We start from the raw sequence: 24,375 nt of genomic DNA, 5'->3' as shown, positions 1-24,375 counted from the left end.
TTGTTATTTCTGTGTATGTTTAAATAAATAAATAATAATAATAATAATAATAATAATAATAATAATAATAATAATAATAATAATAATAATAAAAATAATAATAAAATCATGTTAAGGCACTGAGTACTAGAAACTAGAGTGGAAACCCTACCCATCAGCCAATACAATTAAATGAACTACGGAGGTCCTTATCCAAAACCAAGGAGGGAAAAAAACGCCTAGGGGACTCCCTGCCCCACGCCTTCACACACACACACACACACCACACCCATCCAGCGAGTATCCCCCAGGCCTTTGCAGAGCAGGTGCGCTGGTGGAGAAAGCCACGTACGGGCGGGTGTCGCAATCGCGGGACTTGAGCCAGCCCAGAGGCGCCCTTTGTCCTTCGGAGCAGGCGAAGCTGCGAGACGTGCGAGGCCCGTGGGAAGGGGCGGCGGGCTCTCCAGAACCGGGGCGAGAGGAACCTGCGAAACTCCTTCGACTTATTGCACCCTCCGTTCTTGCCTGTCATGGAGGGGACTGGCTGGGTAAGCAAAACCGAAGCCGCTGCGGCGTGTGTGTGTGTGTGTGACGATCTCTCTTGCCTCCCCCTTTCTTTTTCCGGACGCCCTCACACCCACACAGGCAGAGCAAGGGGTAGCGAGAGGAGTTGCGGAGGCGGGTTCTGACTGCATTTGGCGAAGGAAGCGTAAAGGTGTCTCGGGAATTAGCAGCCCGTTGAGGAACACTGTACTATAATATCTCTTTCTCACACACACACTATGCTAAACAAATAATTCCCTCAAACTATTTACCAAGTCTGCATTGCTACTACTACTAGTTTTTTCTCATCTTGCCTATCACCAATCTGCTCCCACTTAGGACTGTATGACTGTAACTTGTTGCTTGTATCCTTAAGATTTTTATTAATATTGATTGTTTCTTCATTGCTTATTTGACTCCTATGACAATCATTAAGTGCGGTACCTCATGATTCTTGACAAATGTATCTTTTTCTTTTAGGTATACTGAGAGCAATGATAAGTTCCTTGTGTGTCCAATCACACCTGGCCAATAAAGAATTCTATTCTATTCTATTCTATTCTATTCTATAGCTTCTGCTATAGATTCCCCAGGTTCAAATCCCGGTAATGGTATGGCTAGCTGATGAGAGCAAAATAGCTTGAAATAGATCTATACCATTATCAGGAAAAATATCTTTATATATATATGTGCATGTGTGTATGTCTGTAACATATTTTTGCTGATAATGAAAAGGGAGACTAGTATAGATATATTTCAAGCTTATATCTTTTTTTTTGACAGAAAAAAACATGTCTCTCTGTGTGAGTATGTATATGTGTGTGTGTTTGTGTGTATACACACACACACACACACACACACACTCGTGTGTATCTATATCCCTCCCTCCCTCCCTTTCTTTTCCCGAGATAGATATACAGTATTCACCTAAGATTCATAAAAAGGCAGATTCTGGCTGCCTTTTTGGAGAATTTTCCTGACCAATCTGGTATCACAGTGTTCGGGGGGCTTCTCTATCTCCTCATTGGATAAGACAGCCTGGATATTTTAAATCTGGATTGGAACAACAAACAAAGATTTTGACTTCAAGGCCTAACCAAATAAATTATATATTTCAAGGTGGGGTGGGGGAGAGATGGTTACCCACATTAACACTTTCATTTGTTTTTAAATTATTTCTTTATGTATCTTCAGAAGAACTGAAGTAATATTGCAGATTTATTATTTTTTTCTAGCTTGGACACAAATATAAAAAGTTGATACATGAAGTGAAAAAAGTGTAATCCGGTCCATCTCTGAAAAGCTATAACCTGAACTAACCTGTTTATCATAGTTGTGCATATTGGCATTAAGACAAGTTTCACATTTCTTAGGTGGAAAAGTGATAAATGGGAGTTTGAAAACTACTTTTTCATTTATCCGGAGTCACAAATAAGATAGTCCACAACTTATGACACAACTGAGCCCATAATTTATGTTGCTAAGCGAGAAATGTGTTAAGGAAATTTTGCCCCATTTTGATGACTTTTCTGGAAAGCATCTGTTAAACGAATAACAGCAGTTGTTAAATTAGTAACCTGGATGTTAAGTGAACTTAGCTTTCCCATTAACTTGTGTGATCACATAAACTTGGAACACAGCAATGGTCATAAATGTGAGTCAGTTGTCCAGCATCCGAAGGTAAATCACATGACCATGGGGATACTGCAACGGTGTGAAAAGTGGTCATAAGTCACTATTTTAGGGCCCTTGTAACTTCAAACAGTCACTAAATGAACTGTTGTAAGTTGAGGACTACCTGTGCTTAACATATTCTCCCCTTGCCTTTGATAAACTGAAAGGTCAAACTTTCCTTAGTTATAAAGCTGTATGATTTTTAGGCAAAGTTGTTCTTTCTTTGAATCTTTTTGGTGTGCAAATTTGGGATTTTGGATCATCTAACCACCAGTATTGGGTTCCTTACTGGTACGGGCCACATTGCACACTGGTAGTGAAAACGGTAATGTGCATGCAATTCTGTGTGACCAGTGAGCGTGCATGTGCATCCCGGCAAGATTTTGCTTCTGCACATGCTCAGGAAGCAAAATCTCATGAGAGGACGTGCGCCCGCATGAGATTTCAGCTATTTTTCGGTGATTGCATGCACGGAAGCAAAAAAATTGCTGAAATCTTTCTCTCTCGAACATCTTCTTGCAAGATTTTGCTTCCTGTTCATGCGCAGAAGCAATATCTTGCTGGGACATGCGCCTACCCGCCTGCCGGTCATCCAAAGCTGCGCACGCATTGCACTGGTAGCGGCAGTAAATAGGAACCCCCATCTATCCAACACCCATGTGTCAGATGAACAAAAGCCTGGGCAACAGCCACACTATTTCACTTTTTAAGAAGGATTCTTGTTGCACTCAAGCACCATGGGAATTCAGTTAATCTTCAGCCTACAAATAGTACATTTAGTAACCATTCAAAGTTCCAAGGGTGCTGAAAAAAGTGACTTACAACTGTTTTTCACACTTGCTACCATTGCAGCATGCCCCACGATCACGTGATCCAAATTCGGACTGGTTCCTGAAGTACAAGGGTTGCAATGCTCTGGGGTCATGTGACCAGCTTTTGCGACTGACAGGCAAAGTTAACGCGGAAAAGCCAGATTCACTTGACAATTGGGTTACTCATATGACAACTGCAGTGATTCACTTAACAACTGTGGCAAAAAAAGGTTGTAAAATAGGGCAAAATTCACGTAACAAATGTTTCACTTAGCAACAGGAGTGGGCTACTGCCCGGAGGGGGGAACGCAGTGGGGTAGTGAAAATAGAACTACACCGCAGAGCACCCAATTTGCACTGAAAGATGTTGAAAGAAAATGCAGGGCGTCCTGCATAAGCCACGCCCACAATGTGGTAGTAAAAAATTTGGTAGCCCTTCACTGCTTAGCAACATCATTTTCGGGGGGGAGGCTGCACAATTGTGGAAGTAACTTGACAATCTGTGCGGCTTATTCTTGAAATTGCTGCTTTGCTTTACAACATAATAACTTCCCATTTATTTATTTATTCATTTGTTTATTTAAAAAAACCTCAAGTCTTTAAAAGGTTAAACAGGTTAGGGAGCTCTGCAGGTGTTTAATTCTGGATTATAACGTTGTCTCTGGATGCCACATACAGGATGGAGGTCTGCTCAATAGATTTGGATCTGACTAATTCCATGATAAACTGATTGAGAAGGAGTTCACCTTTACAGACTTAAGGATGTAACACATAAAACCAAGTTTTTATTCTTGTTGTGTACCTGTGCTCTTTTTTCCCCATCTTTCAGGATATTTCTGTTTTGATTGCCGTGGCTGCAATTGTACCATCTATGCTATTTTTGCTTTATAAAATAATTGGATCTCAGAGGAAGAGAGATCTATTGACTTTACAGGATCCAAATATCAAATATCCATTGTCTTTGATAGAGAAAGAGGTGAGCTGTCAGTTCTTTCCTTGGCTTGAATGTATGAAAATGCCATATAAAACTCTTGCCAGAAATGCACTAAGTTGGATCTCTGTATTTTAAATGAGAGATTGCAAGGTTTGTGCTGTGGCCCATCCGTGTCCCACACAGCTGGTCACGGATCCTGAGGATTGAGAGACGGTTGTGGCCTGGTACCCTAGTCCCATGTATCTGGCACCTGAGTCTGATAGCGAAGAGGTTGAAGATGATGTCGTATCAGAGGCTGAAAGCCAACCAAGGCCTTCTGCACTTCCCAAGGTGCGCATGAGTGACTCAGAAGAAGAGGAGGAGCCTCTTCTTGATGCTAGGGTACACAGAGTTGCCAGAAGGCATGAGTGGCTAAACAAGAGGAGATCTCTGCATGAATAGATCTGTAGAACAATCGGCCACACCCTTAGATTATTTAAGGTTGAACCACGTGACGCTTCAATGCGGAAGTCAACTTTCATTATGTTCCAGATGTCTGCTTGGATTTATCTCTGGGGACATTATTATTTCAATGATGAATTACGAACCGGGGAGTTGGGATCCTTATCTCCGGGCTTCCTACCAATTCAGAGTGAGTCAGTTAATGAGAGCTGTTTGATCAAAGAAAATATCTGTGAGTTTTTGGTTTCTGTTTTGGACTCGAATTACATGCTTAAATCTTGTAAAACCAGTGCGTGGGGGCCTATTTCTTGAGGGACCTGTCACTGGGACAGAACAGGTTGGACTTGAGCCTTTGGCATGGAAAGCGTGTGCACTGATACAAAACTCTGTCTCCTCAGAAACATTAAACTTTGAGTGTGTGATATTGGCCTACATTTAATTCCCCATGCTTGGAAGCCTAAAAATGCCAAGTTCTTTGGCAATTCTGCCCTTGGGATATTGCATAATGTTCCCTAACAGCCACTCTGATATACTGTAGCAGCAACAGAGTAGATACTGCATGAAATTCTAATCTGTGATTCAGCCATAGATTTTCCCAACCCACAAATGAGTACATTGTGTATTCAGTTCTGTGGGGTTGTGCAATGATCTAATGGAGGCATAAAAAGAAAGAAAAAGGATTATTCCAAGGAATTAAAACTTAAATGATTATGGCAGAGGGAGCACACTGGCTAAGATATGCTCCCTGGTGGGTTCATGCCCATGGAAAGGCTAGAAATATTAAAACTGAATTGAAACTGAACATTTTACATGGAATATAAAGTAGATGACATTATTCCTCTTCCTGGTATGGCTACCAGCTGTATTTCTCGTTGGATGGTGACCATATCATCCAAACTGGGACACTTTGAGAGAGAGAGAGGTGGGAGGGGGGAGACACTAAAATAATAATAGACACATATCAAAATTGCATAAACTTTTTGAATGTCTTTAATTTTCCTGTGTTCCCCGCTGGCCTTGCTGTCTATCCCTGCAGCATCTCTGGCAGTTCCAGCTTTAGCTCTTCATTGATGGGCAAACTAGCTGAATCGGGGGAAGTAGAATGAGAAGACACACAAGCCAACATATTGAGAGAAAAGCAAAGATGGTGCCAGGCCCCCTTTCTGTATATTACCTCCTTTGTGAGGTTCCAGACAGCTGCTGTCTTCTTCCCTGCTGTGTGGCACAGGCTTCATTTTTAACACCAGGAAGAAGACAGTGGGGAAAGGGTGCCTGGAGCTTGAAGATCTGAGACAAATGATAAATCAGGATGCATGGTCACCCTTTATTTATTTTATTTATTTATTTTGTCCAATACACAATGAAGGTTACAGAGGATATACTCGTAGTAAAATATATCAGAGGAAGAATAGAAGAGAAATAGGAATAAAATATAGGAATAAAGATATAGGATATAGGAATAAGATATATCTTTTTTTTAAAGTTTTTATTTACAAGTATACAAAACATAAAAGACAATAATAACAGTTGACAATTGAAACAAAATACATTACAATATATCTGAATATAAAAATATAACAATCAATAAGCATATAGACTTACAAAGAAAGGATAGAGAGAGAGTAGAGAGAAAAAGAAGGGGAAAGAAAGAGAGGAGAGGCAAAAGAGAGGAGAGAAAGAGAAAGAAAGGAAAGAGTGGGCGAGTGTACAGTGGAGCTGTGTTAAGAATATGAACTAGTTTTAAATTTATTAGCTCATTACCTTAGATCAAGATTTGTAGTATAGATAGGTAGAAGTAAGCGTTGAATAAATCATAGTATAGAGATTTTGGAACTAGAAGTTAAATTTCATATTTATATATCTAATATCTCTTACAGCTATTGGAGAAAAAAGGAATAAGATATATCAATGAAAGAAAAGAGGAAGGATATAGGAATAGAAGAAAAGATATAGGAGATATAGGAGACACATTAGGACAAGGGACGGAAGGCACTCTGGTGCACTTATGCATGCCCCTTACTGACCTCTTAGGAATTTGGTGAGGTCAACCGTGGATAGTCTAAGGGTAAAATGTTGGGGGTTAGGGGATGATACTACGGAGTCCGGTACTGAGTTCCACGCTTCAACAACTTGATTACTAAAGTCTATTGAGATGCTGGCTGCCAGGCATGGCCAGATGCACACAGTGGGGATGGGTGAGCTATCATAGGCCATACCAGATATGATTACATGCTGAATTTTTGAGATCTCTGAATGAACCAATATCCGAACATCTTGCATGTCCTCTGCCTTGTGGCTAGATCTCTTTGGGTATTCTTATTCTCCTTTGGCGTCCCCTTTTTCCTCAGGTGTAAATTTTAGCACATAGAAAGTGAGGCCTCTCATGATGAAAAGGTCTTAAACAGTGGAGGACTGCCCGCCACTGGTGCTCCCGGTGCGCTCCCAGCAGCGGGCATGGGTGTCTCCAGCGCAGGTGTGCATGCATCTGGTCCCGACATTCTGCATCTTGTGCATGTGCAGAAGCCAAATCTCACACAAGGATGCTCGTGTAAGTGAGATTTTGGCATGTTTTGCTGATTTCTTTGCTTCTGTGCATGCGCAGAAGCAAAAAAAAAAGGTGAAAATTACCAAAATCTCACATGGGCGAGCATCCTTGCATGAGATTTGGCTTGCTGTGCAGGCATGGAAGCCAAATCTCATGCAGGGGCATGCGCATGTCTGTTGGTCACGTACAGCTGCGCACAAATCCTCAAATTTACTATCACTCTATAGAAACATAGAAACATAGAAAACTGACGGCAGAAAAAGACCTCATGGTCCATCTAGTCTGCCCTTATACTATTTCCTGTATTTTATCTTAGGATGTGTTCTGTCTGGGTTCCCCCAGACCTCAACACCAACTGGAAAAAACAGCCAGACACTCTGGTAAAAGCCAAAAGTATTTTATAACTGGAAAAAATAAGCACAGAGGAAAACCTGTTCTTCCCAACAGACAGGATATAATACAGTACAGCAGGGTCCTGATGTCCAGACAATACAGCAAGCTTCTTGCTGGCAACCCCCCCCCCCAAGGTTTCAATAGTCAAAGGCACAAACCAGGATTCCAAGACACCAAAGTTCACAGTCAGGTCCCACGACTCTCAAAGATAAAACTCCACAAGCCAGGAAGGGTGGGTTTGCCTTTTAGCCTTTCCCAAGAGCACCACACCCAAACCCAGCTGCTGCCACTTTAATGCTGAAAGTATTTAGCCAATTGACTCCGTCTCTGATTAGCTCTTCGTTGTCGCAGATCAATTATGGCTTGTGCACTTTCCTCTAAGGAATCCAGGCTGCTTGCTGAGGAGAGCTCCCCCTAGTGGGACTCTGGCTGTCCTCCCTCTTCTTCAGCCTGGGATTCCTCCTCGTCTGTCTGCACCTCCTGTTCCTCAGCCTCTCCCTCTGAGCTGGAAACCGACAGAAGGTCAGCCGTTCCCGGAGGGGCCTCAGACGGAACCACAACAGGATGGATGTATGTTTATCCCAGGCATGTTTAAATTCAGTTACTGTGGATTTACCAACCACATCTTCTGGAAGTTTGTTCCAAGGATTTACTACTCTTTCAGTAAAATAATATTTTCTCACGTTGCTATAAAGTAGCCTGCACAGGCATCAGCTCACCTTGGTCTCTTCAGCCTTGAAAGATGGCGTTTAAGGGGTGACTTGATTGGTGTATAAAATCATGCATGGGATAGAAAAGGTGGGTAGAGAAAAATTATTTTCTCTATCACACAATACTAGGACAAGGGGGCACTCCCTAAAGCTCATAGGTAAGAAAGCGAGGACAAATAAAGGGAAATATTTCTTCACCCAGAGGCATAGTTCCCTCTAAGCTGAGCAGTGAGCAATCGCTCACTTAAAAATCATCATCAACTCAGAGTTTTCCAAACCTGCCCAGAAGCCGAGAGGGAAAGAGTGAGAGGGAAGGAGAGAGAGAGGAAGAGAGGAAGGGAGAGGAAGATAGAAAAAAGAGAGGAAGGAAAAGAGAAAGAAAAAGAATGAGAGTAAGGAAGAGAGAAAGAAAATCAAAATCTAGTTTGAAACTAGCTCAACTATTTAAGTGGCATTTTGATATTGATAGAGTTGCCCTATTATGAGCTCACTGTTATAGACACACAGTACAGTATTTTATTTTGAAATTCTCTGAGGCAAAACAGGGTGGGTTTTTTATTTGTTTGTTTGTTTATTTATTTATTTATTTAATATTTCTGTGCTGCCCAGTCCCGAAGGGACTGCCACTCAGACACTATACTTTTCCGCCCACCCCCCAAAAAAATTAGAGGGAACACTGCCCAGAGGGTCGTTAATTTATGGAATTCACTTCCAGAAGAGGTCGTGACAGCTGTCAGCCTGGATAGCTTCAAGGCAGGGTTAGACAGATTCATGGATGCCAAGCGTATAGATGGTTATTGAAACGGATGTCCAAGTGCTGCCTCTATGTTGGTTGAGGCAGGCAGGATTCCCTTGAGTACCACTTGTTGGGGGTCAAGGGAAAGGGAGGGTGTTGCCTTCTCTTTCTGTTCAAGATCCCCATGGACAATTGGTGGGCCACTGTGTGACACAGAATGCTGGACTTGATGGGCTTTGGCCTGATTCAGTGTGGCTCTTCTTATGTTCTTACGTTCTTAAATCATTTCTTGCTCAATGTTTTTCACCTGATTGCTTTTTCCCAGGATATCAGCCATGATACCAGGAGATTTCGATTTGTGCTACCATCACAAAAACATATTTTGGGCTTGCCTGTAGGTAAGCATGGCCTTATCCTTGCATTGATGCCCCCCCACTAAATATCTGAAAACCCCTTCTGGTGAAACTTGTTTGATACTGTAATTTTCTTTCCAGTGCTGCACCAAATGTTTTATTAGTTATCTCCTTGAAATTGTAAGTGATTTTAATATTGAGAGAATAATTGTTAGCATAAATGCTAGAATATCTATTGTATCATAGATGTGCTGTAATGTATGTATGATATACTATGTACCTTGTAATGTGTGAGGAGAGAGAACAATCTGCTTTTCAACAACATTGGTCACCATTATAGGCTAAGCTAGTAGTAGAATATATTAATAATGTTCAGTTGAGGCAAAGGCCTGAAAATTAATTCACAATGTCTTATGAAGTCAGTTTATATCAAACAGAGTAGCAAAGTGGCTCCCTGTGTGTGTCTCTATAGGTAACTATACAGAGAGCTCAGTTTACGACACATGGTTAAATGAATGAAGGTAATGACGGACAGTCCTTTCTCCTTGTGGACCAATCCCCTTACTGTTTCACTCAAAAGGCAGGCTGGAATTCAGTCACATTGTAGAGTAAGCAGTCAAATTGCAGCTATGGGCAACCTTTAATGGGTAAATCCAGTGTACAAAAGTTGGCCTTATTTTTAACTAATTGTGTTGCAGAGTAGCTTATCTAGATATATTGGGAAATATGGGCTGATAGTCAATCAGTTGGGCATATGTGCTCAAACACAGGCTTCTTTTCCTATGGTTTTGCTTCCTACAGAATACAGTGATCTCTCGGTTAGCGTGGGGGTTACGTTCCAAGACCTCCCGCGCTAACCGATTTCCGCGTTATACTGGATGCGGAAGTAAAAACCACCATCTGCGCATGTGCGCCATTTTTTTCATGGCCGCACATGCGCAGATGGTGGAGTTTGCGTGTGGGCGGCGGGGAAGACCAAGGGAAGATTCCTTCAGCCGCCCAACAGCTGATCTGCTCCGCAGCGCGGAAGCAGCGAGGAGCCGAAGATGGGGTAAAGGCAAAGGGGAAACCCCATCTTCGGCTCCTCGCTGCTGCCGCGCTGCGGAGCGGATCAGGTGTTGGGCGGCTGAAGGAACCTTCCCTTGGTCTTCCCGCCAGATCACTTGCCGCTTGCCAGTCCACGCCCCCCTGGATGAGCGGCCCCGCATGGCCCCAGCGCCGGACTCCGAACGCCGAAACCGGAAGGGGCGAGGTGGGGGAGAACGGGAGGCTCAGCATTCCGTCAGTCGCAGCGCTGGCTGTCAACTTTTCTTTTTAGCACTGGGGAGGCAAGTCAGCTCCTGCCCAGTTTTAAAAAGAAAAGTTGACAGCCAGCGATTGTTCCGCTGCCGCCAGCATGGCCTGGCTGGCAGCGGAAGATGTAACGGAGCCCACGGGGGATTCGCCTTCCTCCCACCCGCAGCCGAGACTGATCGTGGGCTCCTTCGCAACCTCGGAGAGCTTCCAGGGCATGAAAGCTCACGAAAACCAGGAAGCTCTCCGAGGTTGCGAAGGAGCCCACGATCAGTCGGCTGCGGGCGGGAGGAAAGCGAATGCCACGGGGCTGGGCTCGGCTCCCCCCTCGGCTCCCCCCCCTTACCAGCCCCGCCGCGGAAGGCTCCATTCTGTTCCCTGCCGGCCCGATTGAGCGGCCGGCGGTCTCCATTCAGGGAACAGACGTCCACCCCCTCCTCGGAGTCCCCGGCACCCAGTGTCCCCACGCCGCCTCCACCTCCCGGTAATGCGCCCGACCTCTGCCTCTCTCTTTCTCTCTCATATACCACGCCGGCAACAGGGAGAGAAAGAGAGAGAGAACTAGCGTGGACTTATTTTTTATTTTTTAATATTTTATTTTTTTAATTAATATTTTTTGAAAAACCGCGTTGCAGCGTTTCGCGCTAATCGAGAACGCGCAAATCGAGGGATCACTGTAGAATAGAATAGAATAGGCCAAGTGTGCACTAACCCAACATTTTCATGCTTATCTTCGCAACTTCGCGAATCTATGGAGAGGGGCGGCATACAAATTTAATGAATAATAATAATAATAATAACAACAACAACAACAACAACAACAACAACAACAACAACAACAACAACAACAACTATAGGAAGTTACCCATTCTTAATTAAATATATAACTGACGTTTCCCCCTGGGAATGAGAAGAATTGTTCTCCCAATCAATTTTGCACATGTTATCCAGTTTGGAAAAGTATCCCAAATCATTTGCTTTTTTCTTTAATGCCATAAATGCTACATTTGGAATGGAACTATGATTATTTTTCTCCAGGCCAACATGTGTACCTTTCTGCCAAGGTCGGTGGTAATCTTGTGATTCGGGCTTATACTCCAGTTTCTAGTGATGAAGTGAAAGGATATGTTGATTTAGTAATAAAGGTAGGTTTAAACTGTTTTGACCAAGTAACTTAGTTTTGGTTCCTATGTATCTCAAATAAATTGTTCCCTAACACTCCAGTTATATAATAAGTCAAATTAAAAACAAACAATACACCACATTTTATATACAGAAATTATCTTTGAAGATATGATTGGAATTGTTTGCAAAGTTATTTTAGAGATAAAGCAACGAGATTTGAGGACAATGAGTAACTGCTGAAAAATTGATTTTTCTATAGCAGTGATGGCGAACCTTTTTTTCCTCGGGTGCCGAAAAAGCATGGGTGCGTGCTATCGCACATGCACGAGTGCCCACACTCATAATTCAATGTCTGGGGAGGGTAAAAACAGCTTCCCTCGCCCCCAGGAGGCCCTCTAGAGGCCAGAAATGGCCTGATTCCCAATTTCTGGTGAGTCCAGTAGGCTCGTGTTTTCCCTCCCCACACTCCAAAGGCTTCCCTGGTGCCGGCGAGGGTAAAAGTGCCCTTCTCTATCCCCCTGGAGGCTCTCTGGAAGCCAAAAATGTCCTCCCAGAGCCTCTGTGTGAGCCAAAAATCAGTCGGCCAGCACACACATGCATGTTGGAGCTGAGCTAGGGCAATGGCTTGTGTGCCAGCAGATATGGCTCCGCGTGCCACCTGTGATACCCATGCCATATGCTCGCCACCACTGCTCTATAGCTTAGGAAGGAATTCCTGGTCTAAAGACCCAGCTTAGCTGGGAAAAAGTCTATAGAGAAGATGGTATCTTAGGCAACTTGCTCCTAATTTTGGGGCCTAAAACAATCAGATAATATAAATAGCTGGTAAAATTCATAATTGGCCAAACATAACATAGGTTAATACTCTTGTAACCTTATTGAGGATAAAATTATTTGCCCTCAGCACTGCAGTAGATTTGTTTTATGGAGTGTAAGCAGGAGAAATGTGACTTTTTCCGGCCTCTAATCATGATTTATGTAACAGTGCAAAATAGAATTACCTTGATCACTTACTGTAGATGTAAAACGTTGTAATGATTGCATTTGTTTATGTATTCTTTTTAGGTTTACCACAAAAATGTTCACCCCAAATTTCCTGAAGGTGGGAAGATGTCCCAGTACTTAGATGCCATGAAGACTGGTGACACCATTGATTTCAGAGGGCCTAATGGACTTCTGGTGTACAAAGGATACGGTACTGTTTCATTGTCAAGTCCCAAGAAGTTTATAATTATGAATAGGGGCGATCAGTTGCTTTTAAATAAATAAAAACAGTAGGCAGATGAGAGATATTTATTTATTTTTTATTTATCAAAATTTGAATTTGCATTCGAGTTTGGAGTGGTTTTCATTTAGTTCATCTAGTAATAGAATCTGTTACATGCTCGTCTATTGTTGTGGTTGAAGCTGAAGTAATCATTGACAGAAAGGACATTTTGGTATATGATTTTATGAACTACATTTAGATCAGATCAGAGGCGATGTAGTTGTAAATTGTCTAATCCTAATATTTCAAGTCTGGTGGAGTAAGGTATTTTATTGCGAACAGAGGACTGGAGGACTCTTCTTGTGAAATATTTCTGGACTCTTTCAATTATATTATGGTCTGATATGCAGTGTAAATTCCAGATGGGTGAGCTGTATTTGAGGATTGGTCTGGCATATGTTTTGTATCTTCTGGTTAGCAGTTTAATATTGCCAGAGAAGAAGTTATGCAAGATTAAGTTAATAATTCTTAGTGCCTTTTTGGTAATGTTGTTACAATGGGCTCTGGCACTTAGATCGTTAGATATGAGTACTCCGGGGTCCTTAACAGAGTGAGAGTCGTCTACAAGGTTGTGTTCTCCAAGTTGGTATTTTGTGTTCTGATTCTTTTTGCCAATTTGTAAAACAGAGCATTTATTGGTTGAGATTTGAAGTTGCCAGTTATCTGACCATTGTGATACATGGGCTAGGTCTTTTCAAAGGGTAGAAGTATTCTCGGTGTTGTTGAATAGTTTAACATGGTCAGCAAAAAAGAACACAGTTACTTATAATATGATCAGTAAGGTTGTTTATGTGAAGAATGAATTTTGGTCCTAGAATGCTGCCTTGCGGGTGCAGGATAAGGCACTCCCTATTGACAGGTGCAGGATAAGGCACTCCCTATTTTAACCATTTGTTGTCTGTTTGACAAGAACGTAGTTATCCAATCATGAAGGGAACTAGAGATGCCATAAGATTTTAGTTTTCAAAGTAGTGTGTCATGTACTAGTGAATCAAAGGTTTTACAAAAGTCTATATAAATTACATCTATTTATTTACCTTGATAGTCTCTTACTATAATAACGGAGTCAGGTGGAGAAGCATTCAGCCATGTTTCGCAGACAAATATAATGTCAAATTTAGCAGTTTTGTGTAAGAGGAGGAGTTCAGGCATTTTGTTTACAATGGTTCTTGCATTAATTAGTTTGCATTTAAAATCAGCAGTGGGTGATATTGAGGAAGTAAGGGGCATGCATACCTAGTTTTCGGTGATGGTTTGGATTATATGGTTGGTATTGGTTTTGGATGATGAGATATGAGATGAGACAACAACACTCCGCAGTCTGCATTGGTTGCCGATCAATTTCCGGTCACAATTCAAAGTGTTGGTTATGACCTATAAAGCCCTTCATGGCATCGGACCAGAATATCTCCAGGACTGCCTTCTGCCGCATGAATCCCAGTGACCGGTTAGGTCCCACAGAGTTGGCCTTCTCCAGGTCCCGTCGACTAAGCAATGTCGTTTGGCGGGACCCAGGAGAAGAGCCTTCTCTGTGGTGGCCCCAACCCTCTGGAACCAGCTCCCCCCAGATATCAGAGTTGCCCCCACCCTCCTTGTCTTTCGTAAGCTCCTTAAAACCCACCTCTGTCGTCAGGCATGGGGGAATTGAGATATTCCCTTCCCCCTAGGCTTATAAAATTTATGCATGGTATGTCTGTATGTATGATTGGTTTCTTAGATTGGGGTTTTTTACATTACTTTTAATATTAGATTTGTTCATATTGTCTTTTTTCTGTTGTTAGCCACCCCGAGTCTACGGAGAGGGGCGGCATACAAATCAAATCAAATCAGATCAGATCAAATCAAATAAATATTGGTTTTGGGTGATTGGGGGTTGGATGGTGGATTGTGAGACTTAGTTTTGATGGAGTACAGTAGTCAATATATCCTAGGTCTTGAAGTCTTTTAAGATGTGCTTGGAGTTCACGGGAGCAGATTCATTGTAGGATGGACAGGGCAGACCATGAGCGAACTATCACATTACTCATGTGGTTGAATGTGATTCATTGAATAGGGCAGCCAACAAAAGCCACGTTATATATCAACAAATACCACACCCTATCTATTGTTTTTATGAATAAAACTCAAAGTGGCAAACATATCCAACTCATCTTCCTCAACAATGACTCTGTGAGGTAGGCTGGGCTGAGACAAACTGATTAACCCAAAGTTATCCAGCTGTCTTATGTGGCTAGCGCGGGACTTGAACTCATCGTCTCTTCCTTTCTATAATTAGACAAAACTGCTTCTCTTATTTTTAATAACAGATATAATATTTATAATAACAGAATTTCCTTTCTATTACACAAAACATAGCTTGGTAAGAACTGAACGCCTCTAGTTGAGCTATCAGATCTTAGCTGCAGAAATGTAACCAACCATTAGATGGCAGCAAATACTTAGGAATACAGAGGTACCTCTACCTAAGAACGCTTCTACTTATGAACTTTTCTAGATCAGAACCGGGTGTTCAAGATTTTTTTGCCTCTTCTCAAGAACCATTTTCCATTTGCGAGCCCGAGCCTCCGAAACTGTAAGCGGAAAAGGCAGGGAGAAGTCTCCGTGGGGCCTCTCTAGGAATCTCCTGGGAGGAAACAAGGCCAGAAAAGGCAGGGAGAAGCCTCTGTGGGGCCTCTCTAGGACTTTCCTGGGAGGAAACAGGGCCTCCACCCTCCCTGTGGTTTCTCCAATCGCACACATTATTTGCTTTTACATTGATTCCTATGGGAAAAATTGCTGCTTCTTACAAACTTTTCTACTTAAGAACCTGGTCACGGAACGAATTAAGTTAGTAAGTAGAGGTTCTACTGTACTAGGAAATATTTACAGAGCATTATAACTCTGTTATAATGGATGCAATTGCTTACAGAATATTATAACTGTATGCCACCATCTAAAGGTGGTTCATATTTGCAGTTCAAATTTAGTAGCATTGTTTCAAAGGTCACAAGAAAGCTTCCAGGAGCTGTAAACTGCTCTGGAGACTTAAATTGTACACTTGTGGATAAATATTTAGTTTTATACGAGTTCAGGCAACTGTGGCTTATTTAGCAAGCTAGTTCCAAATATATACCTAGTTTAAGTCTGCTTATGAGAGGGAAGGCCTTTAGTATTGTACAGGTTTTCACTCTTAGAAATTGATATAATATTGCAGATTTAATACAAAGTGGTGTATAACAGCTGTAATTCAGAGCTTTGCGGTGGTTTAATTTTGTTGGAATTGACTCTTGTAATTTTACACAGGTAAATTTGCTATCAAATTGGATAAAAAGTCTGAAGCAAAAATAAAGTTTGTTAAGCACCTTGGGATGATTGCTGGGGGAACAGGTAAGCATTCCTTGTTTTGGGAATAAGGGGGTTCGAATATTTTTTTAAAAAAACTATATAGTATTGCCTAATTATGATGTATGCTCTAAAACAGGACTCTCCAACTTTGGCAGCTTTAAGACCCATGGACTTCAACTCCCAGAGTTCCTCAGCCAGTTTTGCTGGCTGAGGAACTCTGGGAGTTGATGTCCATGGGTCTTAAAGTTGCCAAGGTTGGAGCCCCCCTGCTCTAAAAAGGAACCTTGGCTAACTGATATTTATTACTCTCTCCTCTGTTACAAAAGAGTAAGCACAGAATGCTGGACCAAAGTTTAGCATGGAACTTCCTTTAGCAAGGAAGATATGTCATACCTGAGCACAAGTTAGATTTACTTCAAAAAATGTTTGATTATTTAACCTTGACTAGAATATTGCTTAATAAGCTACCTCTGTAGCCCGTTTGAAGTGCTGATTATGACATGAAATCCTAGTCAATTTGACACTTTGGCTATTGACAAGCCACATTTTTTATTATGAGCCTAGGCATTCTTTTGAGATCTTTAAGATTACTTTTCTTTGCTATAGATCCTCTTTTGCAGTTAAACATAATTTAATATTCTGTCACTAGCCATGAACCTGAAGCTCAGAAGTTGAATGTAAAATCAAACTGTGTGAGGCTAAAATCATTTAATATAAAAGGAAGAAAAATACTTTCTTACAGAAAGTGTTAAACAATATTCTTGAATCTCAGAAAAGACTGTTTTATCTATCATTTCTCTTTCTCTCTTTTCCTATCCTAGAAATTTTGGAAAATTATATTACCTTCACTATTTTAAAAAAGCACATTTGTTCTATTTTGCATGCCTTTCATGTTCACACAAATGCCCACTGAGTTTTATAGTTGACAAGAATGCGGGTAATAACAAAACATTATGGTTCTACTTCTGGATTATGGAAAAAAATATTACTTTCATTCTGAACTTTGGCTTTGATTTGATAGGAATTACTCCAATGCTTCAGCTGATACGCCATATCACAAGGGACCCTGCTGATAAAACAAAATGTTACCTTCTTTTTGCTAATCAGGTTGGTTGACTTACGTTTATTTACTTTTTCTTTTTGTGAAATCACTACAAAAGCAGCTAGACACCAGCAGTTGCTTATACATCTGCACCATCTTCAAAAAGTTTGTCCATAGCTCTTCCTTTGGTGAAAATTAAACATTTTTTCTTGTTCCCATGGAAAGCTGGATGCTATTGATTGCAAATAGAGGTGGGTGAGAGGATGGTGAGATAGCCAGGAAGAATTATAGTCTGAGTAGCCTCCTTACCTTATATGTCTCCAGTGTAAAACTAATATAAGCCAAGTCAAGTGCTGACTGATTAATTCTGCCTGCCACAAGTGTTCATTGGAAAGGGATTATACTTAGCACATTATTATCATCAAGGCCAAGCATATTTAATTAATGGAATCAGCATAAGATGTTCTGAATGTTTTAGTAAATCCCTGGTAGTATTGGTAATTTTCTGATTCCACAGAATTGCTAACATCTAATTCTAACCACATTGCGCATAACATAAGCCACTCTACATGAGAGTAACTCACTTCTAAGAAAGGGGGAGTAGACTGCAGTATTGAGGACTAAGCCTTGCAAGACAAAGAGAATTGTTGAATACAGAAAAGCTAGAAAACAATATATAAAATAAAAATCAAATGGTAAGCTAATGCTAGCAATGGGCTCTGTGTCAATGTGCATGCTCAACTGGCTGTTTGACTTTTGATTGGCAGACGGAACAGGATATATTACTGAGACCAGAGTTGGAAGACGTAGCTGCAAACCACTCTGACCAATTTAAATTGTGGTATACTTTGGATAAACCGCCTCAGGGTAAGCTGATGTTGCTCAAAGGATAAACCAACTCTTATGAACACAACCAATTTTAAGATAACATGTATATCTCTATTTCAACCATCTGAGACATTTGTTTTTATATAATATCACTTTTATGAAACTATTTTTTTTCAAACCTTGCCTTTCCTGACTGTTATTATTCCCATTATTCCAAGCACATTTCCATTGTGATATCAGATATTAAGTCTTTATAGAAAATGACTTGAGAAGTATATAGTTACTGTGCTGTTATTTCTAAGTAATGGATTCACCTATCAGTTAATGATACACATTTTTAATAGGTGAAGAGTAGCATGAAAATTTATAATGCAGCCTTTGCAACAGTAATTAAGCAATTATGTTTGTATAAGTTAAAAACAAATTTATTAGATTTTTACCCCTTTTATTACTATAACTCAAAGTGGTGACTATACATAATAGTCCTTCCTCCTCCTAAAGTCACCCAGCTGGCTTTCATGCCTAAGGACTAGATCTTGAAATGTCCTGGTTTCTAGCCTGGAGTCTTAACCATTGGACTAAACCAGGGGTAGGCAAAGTTGGCTCTTCTATGACCTGTGGACTTGAACTCCCAGAATTCCTGAGCTAGCATGATTGGTTCAGGAATTCTTGGATTTGAAGTCCACAAGTCATAGAAGAGCCAACTTTGCCTAGCCCTTGACTAAACCAATCTCAGTTAAGCTTATATTTCTATCTTAGAAAGTATATTAATGTTGCTATAAAGTAGAGGTATACAATTTTGGCCATGTGTGTTTCCATGGTATCTCCAAACACTGCTGCCAAATTGTCAATATAGTCTGGGGAAATTATTAAATATAAATAGAATAATCATATACTGTGAAATAGAACATTCAAGTTAAATGAAACCAAGCCTAGTCTTCTTTGAAATAAGAGGAACCATGAGAACACCATAAATACCTGCAGTACTACCTTTGGCTAGACATTGTCATGAAGCTTCTCTTTCATTTTTGTTGTAGGATGGAAGTATAGTTCTGGCTTTGTTACCGCAGATATGATAAAGAACCATCTTCCTCCCCCTTCTGGAGATACTTTGATTCTTATGTGTGGACCTCCACCCATGATTCAATTTGCCTGTCAGCCCAGTCTTGAGCTTCTGGGATATGCAAAAGAGAGCACATTTGCTTACTGAACTTGAAGTTCATTTGTTTAGCAAATGTCACAGGTACGATGATTATGCAAAACATTTGAAGGTGCACTTTACAAAGTGGTGGATGTAAGCAAAGGATTCCTCCTTGAAGCATTAAAAAAATCGTAAGTTCTAAGAGCTACGTTGAAAAATTTCCCCAAATGTGTGCACAACTGCTTTGATTGGCCAGCAGTCCCAAAGAAAATGTTGTCTGTGCAAGAATATTGTGATGGGATGCACACCTGGAGGAGCAGTGGGAGGGACTTGTGGCAACACTGTTGTTTTTCCAGAGAGAAGACCAGACTAAGAGACTGCAAAGTCCCAAGCTGAGTGTGGGAGACGGGAAGAGGTTCAGAGTTCGCTTATGGTTGCATCTAGTAGATTAGAAGGTTATAGTTTTAGTCGGGCAAGATTCTGTCTGTTAACTGTAAGCAAATAAAGGAGTGAGCTCAATTGAATGTTGCTGTATCATCTCTAGGCTTGGGCCTGACAAATACACATTCCAGAAGGGAAAGACCTCAGAAGACCTGTGCCAATCCTTCCAAAGAGGAAAATTTTCTCACACTAACGCACCTGGCAAAGTACCCCTTTCAAATGCCTTGCCGAGCCTTAATAAAGTTTTATGAAGCTTTTCTGTTTCATTTAAATAAAACGTTGATACATTTTGTGGGCTTTGAGTTTCTTAGGCGATTTTTATTAGTGTACAAAGCATGACCTGGCTTTGAGCCACCCCGAGTTTTTGGAGAAGGGCAGCATACAAGACTAATAGATTAAATTAAATTGAATTGAATTTGAAGCAAAGCTGGTTAGGAATTAGTTGCAGTGGGCAAAGAGCCTGTGGCTTTCCTTTTCAGTCCCCTTGGTGCTACAGACTCATCCTCACTGCCTCCATCCACACTCCCTTCATGTGGGCATGGCTTGGTGGTCAGGTGACTGGGTGGGTGTGGCCAAATTGTAAAATGTGGTGAAATTCACTTAATGCTCTTGCTTAGCAATCAAAATTTTGGTGGGCTCAATTGTGGTCATAAGTCTTTCTTTCTTTCTTTCTTTCCCTTTCTTTTTCTATCTGTCTTCCTTTCTTGTTTCCTTCCTTCCTATATTCTTTTCCTTTCTTTATGTCAGTATTCCTTCCTTCCTACCATCTTTCTGTCTGCCTTCCTTCCTTCCTACCATCTTTCTTTGCCTCCCTTCCTTTCCCCCCCTTTCTTTTTTTTCTTCTTTTTCCCTTCCTTCCTTCCTTCCTTCCTTCCTTCCTTCCTTCCTTCCTTCCTTCCTTCCTTCCTTCCTTCTGAAACGGCATCCCCAGGCAGGGCAGGTATGTTGGTATGTATATAAAAGCCACAAAGGGAGGGAGCCAACAGCCGCAGATGAAGGAGCTTTGTGAAACGTCATGCCTACAAACAAAGTTTGGTGAGGGAGGGGGAAGAAATACTTCCTGCTGTCAGGAGTGTTTTGCTTGAAAATATTTGAGAACCAGACCAGAAAGAAGGAGGAAAGAGCCCTGCGAGGAAACTCTGCTGACACTTGCTGCCTGCAAGACAAACAGAGCGAAGTTCATTGAAATCGCTCACCCCTTGGGATGAATCAGACGCTATGCTGGAGAAACTGCCTGTCAGCCCAGGCTTCCTAAATCTGTCGTTGCCCAGATGCCCCCCCCCCTTGTGAAGAAAGCCCAACCTGAAGCAAACTCTGCCTCCAGCCCCCACTTCGTCCTGGTGAAACTCTTTGAAAGGATGATCTGCAGGTGACGGGGGAGGGGAGAGACTTCCTGCACATCTGCAGCAGTGTCTCTTGCAGGACTAATGGTCAAAGCAATGGAAACTGCGGTTTAATGTTTCCAAATGTAAAATAATGCACTTGGGGAAAAGGAATCCTCAATCTGAGTATTGTATTGGCAGTTCTGTGTTAGCAAAAACTTCAGAAGAGAAGGATTTAGGGGTAGTGATTTCTGACAGTCTCAAAATGGGTGAACAGTGCAGTCAGGTGGTAGGAAAAGCAAGTAGGATGCTTGGCTGCATAGCTAGAGGTATAACAAGCAGGAAGAGGGAGATTATGATCCCGCTATATAGAGCGCTGGTGAGACTACATTTGGAATACTGTGTTCAGTTTTGGAGACCTCACCTACAAAAAGATATTGACAAAATTGAACGGGTCCAAAGACGGGCTACAAGAATGGTGGAAGGTCTTAAGCATAAAACATATCAGGAAAGACTTCATGAACTCAATCTGTATAGTCTGGAAGACAGAAGGGAAAAGGGGGGACATGATCGAAACATTTAAATATGTTAAAGGGTTAAATAAGGTTCAGGAGGGAAGTGTTTTTAATAGGAAAGTGAACACAAGAACAAGGGGACACAATCTGAAGTTAGTTGGGGGAAAGATCAGAAGCAACATGAGAAAATATTATTTTACTGAAAGAGTAGTAGATCCTTGGAACAAACTTCCAGCAGACATGGTAGATAAATCCACAGTAACTGAATTTAAACATGCCTGGGATAAACATATATCCATCCTAAGATAAAATACAGAAAATAGTATAAGGATGAATCATGAGGTCTTTTTCTGCAGTCAGTCTTCTATGTTTCTGCCACCCCCGACCCCTCTTAGCACCCCGTGCCATCGCCTTGCCTCTTAGCGCCCACCAAGTCATCCCACCCCCACCAGGGTGCAGTACCACCCACTATGGGGACCACTGATTTAGATAATAATGAGGACAAGTGAAGAAATTATAAACATTTAAAAAGTATTCTTATATAGAATCTTATATCTCATTTTGGATTCAACATACTCATTCTTCAGGAGAGAAATCAAAATTCTGCCATTACTGATATAAGATACTGTGGTCCAATATATTTTACCTTGTAGACCAAATGTGTTTCAACTCCTGGTAACACCTGTATACATGCTTTAATGCAATTATTTTTGTAAACAAAATTGTACAATAAAGCTTGACATTAGAACATGCAATAATTTAGATCCAGAATTATACCTTTACATCAGTTTCAATTTCAAATAAAAATACATTTCAAATGATCGTAGGTCTGAAAGGGATAACCTGTGGATGAATATTAAGCTACATCTGCAAGTTACCATTGATTATAATATCCCACTCCTGTTATTTAACTGAAAACTGGGCTGGTGCCAAAATATAAATTTACTGATCTCTTCGGGTTAACACTTCTGCAGGAAGAATAAGGCTGTGCTTATATTAGCACAACATATATTGGGAATGTATTTGGCAAACAAGGAATTTTATCACCAGTAGGTGGCAAACTTGTATAAAGACATTTAGACGAACAATTTAGATGCAATATTAGAATTGCTACAAGCCTTTTAATTTAAGCTTTTAAACTGTAGACTGACGCAAGCCTTTAAAAACAGATCGGCAAATATTTCCACCCAAAAAATATTCAGAGTGGTCAATTATCCCCCAAATCAGTTCTGAAAGGGAATATTGTATCTATCTCATTTTAAAAGGAAACTGAAGCAGACAAAAATTTTGTTAGAGATAAGAAAGAATCCCATATCAAATTTTAATTGACAATATTTCCCTGATGTGGAAAGCCGTTTACACACACTGCTGAAATATTACTAATCTTTCTCTCTGAATTTAGATGGTAAACTTGGGATATTCCAAATCAGAAATTTTGGTGGTTTAGATATAATTATAAATTATTATAAACCTCCTCCCCCCAAATTTAGCTATGAATTTTGAAGCTGTTTTTAGTCTTGAAAACTGGAAAATTTGAAGGGGTTGGTTCTTTTCTGACAAAACATTTTTCTCTCAATTACTATAATTTAAGGAAATATTAAAATTTAATAACTTGTGTGATGACTTGAAGAATTTTCTGCACTGAAAAATAAGTGGGGGGACAGACACTGAGGGGCAGCCCATCACCGGCACTACTGGTACGCTCCTGGCACTGGGCGTGTAGGGGCATCTGGTGTAGGTGCGTACCCTCGTCATGAGATACGGCTTCTGCGCATATGCATAGAAGTGAAATTTTGCATGAGGATGCTCGCATGTGTGAGATTTTGGCAATTTTTGCCAATTTCTTTGCTACAGCGCATATGCAGAAACGAAAAGAGCCCAAAAATTGCTGAAATCTTACGTGTGCAAGCATCCTTGTCTCGTGCATGGGAGCATCGGGCGGGCCGTTGCGCACGCATTGCTGTTTTTACTAACTTATCCGAGATGAGAGTCCAACTGTGGGCATTTGCTTGGTCCCTTTATTGTTTCTCATGCTTCCAATTAACTCAAATCTATAGAATATTTCAAAGAACGTTTAGCTTCAAGCTGATTAGGACAAAAATAAACTGATCTGAAAGGCTATTGTCTACAAAGCTATGATGAGCTGTCTGGCTATATAGCTATGGTCTAGGATTGGTGTTTGCAACTTTAAGACTTATGGACTTTAACTCACAGAATTCTCCAGCCAGCCATACTTCCAGAACAGTTATAGCTGCTTCACTGATGCCATCTAGGAAATCCTATGCCAACATGCTGAATTTGTAAGTCAAACGAAATGTAGAATTTATTACAATATATTTAAGACACATTTTTGGCATTGAATGAATTAATACACCTATTTAAACCCTTGAACAAAGCACAATCATTTCTGACTTTTCTACAGCAATGAAATGTTATATAAACAAATAGCTAATGGAAGTTTTTTGTTAACCTGTCACTGCTTAACCCTGATAATAAGGCTACTTGTTGTAGACTGCATGTATAGTTCAAAATTAGCAAGATGGAAGAATGATTACAAAGAGGATAAGAATGATTTCTTCATCAAATACTGGATGCTTGATACTCATAGCAACTAGTCAAAAGTCCTCAAGAAAACAGTGAGGGTGTTAAGTTGGTGGTAGCACTGGGGTTAATATTGTCCAGCTTTGAAAATCAAACAGAAGCAGACCTGGTTAATTCTTGGATAGGAGAAGACCAGGAAACACCAAGATTGTAGATTAGCCCAGAAACCATTAAAAAAATGAAGAAAAAGCACTGGAAAATTATTTCCGTACTGCTTCAAAGACAGCTGCATGGATATGTCTATGGAGTCATCAGGAGTTATAGTCCTCTTGATCATAACTATCTTTTGAACCAGTGAACACATTTTAATACATTAAGGAATCATTTTTTCAGTGCCAAAGTTCAGATTCAATATA

The 24,375-nt window shown here is 40.8% G+C and overlaps 1 protein-coding gene across 1 annotated transcript; it reads left to right on the top strand.

Moving 5' to 3' along the window:
• The first annotated feature begins 362 nt into the window (after positions 1–362).
• On the top strand, positions 363–19,871 carry LOC139173129 (NADH-cytochrome b5 reductase 2-like). Its single transcript, XM_070762723.1, has 10 exons — positions 363–527; positions 3,838–3,984; positions 9,093–9,165; positions 11,452–11,558; positions 12,604–12,733; positions 16,088–16,171; positions 17,151–17,236; positions 17,939–18,038; positions 19,037–19,242; positions 19,685–19,871. Exons 1-9 carry the CDS (start codon positions 510–512, stop codon positions 19,207–19,209), a joined length of 918 nt encoding a protein of 305 aa, XP_070618824.1. The 5' UTR covers positions 363–509; the 3' UTR covers positions 19,210–19,242; positions 19,685–19,871.
• The last annotated feature ends 4,504 nt before the right edge of the window (positions 19,872–24,375 follow it).

Source organism: Erythrolamprus reginae, chromosome 1 (assembly GCF_031021105.1).
Source record: "Erythrolamprus reginae isolate rEryReg1 chromosome 1, rEryReg1.hap1, whole genome shotgun sequence".
Classification (NCBI taxonomy): Eukaryota; Metazoa; Chordata; class Lepidosauria; order Squamata; family Dipsadidae; genus Erythrolamprus; species Erythrolamprus reginae.
Note: the sequence above shows the minus strand (reverse complement) of the source record. Positions and strands in the feature narration are given on the sequence as shown.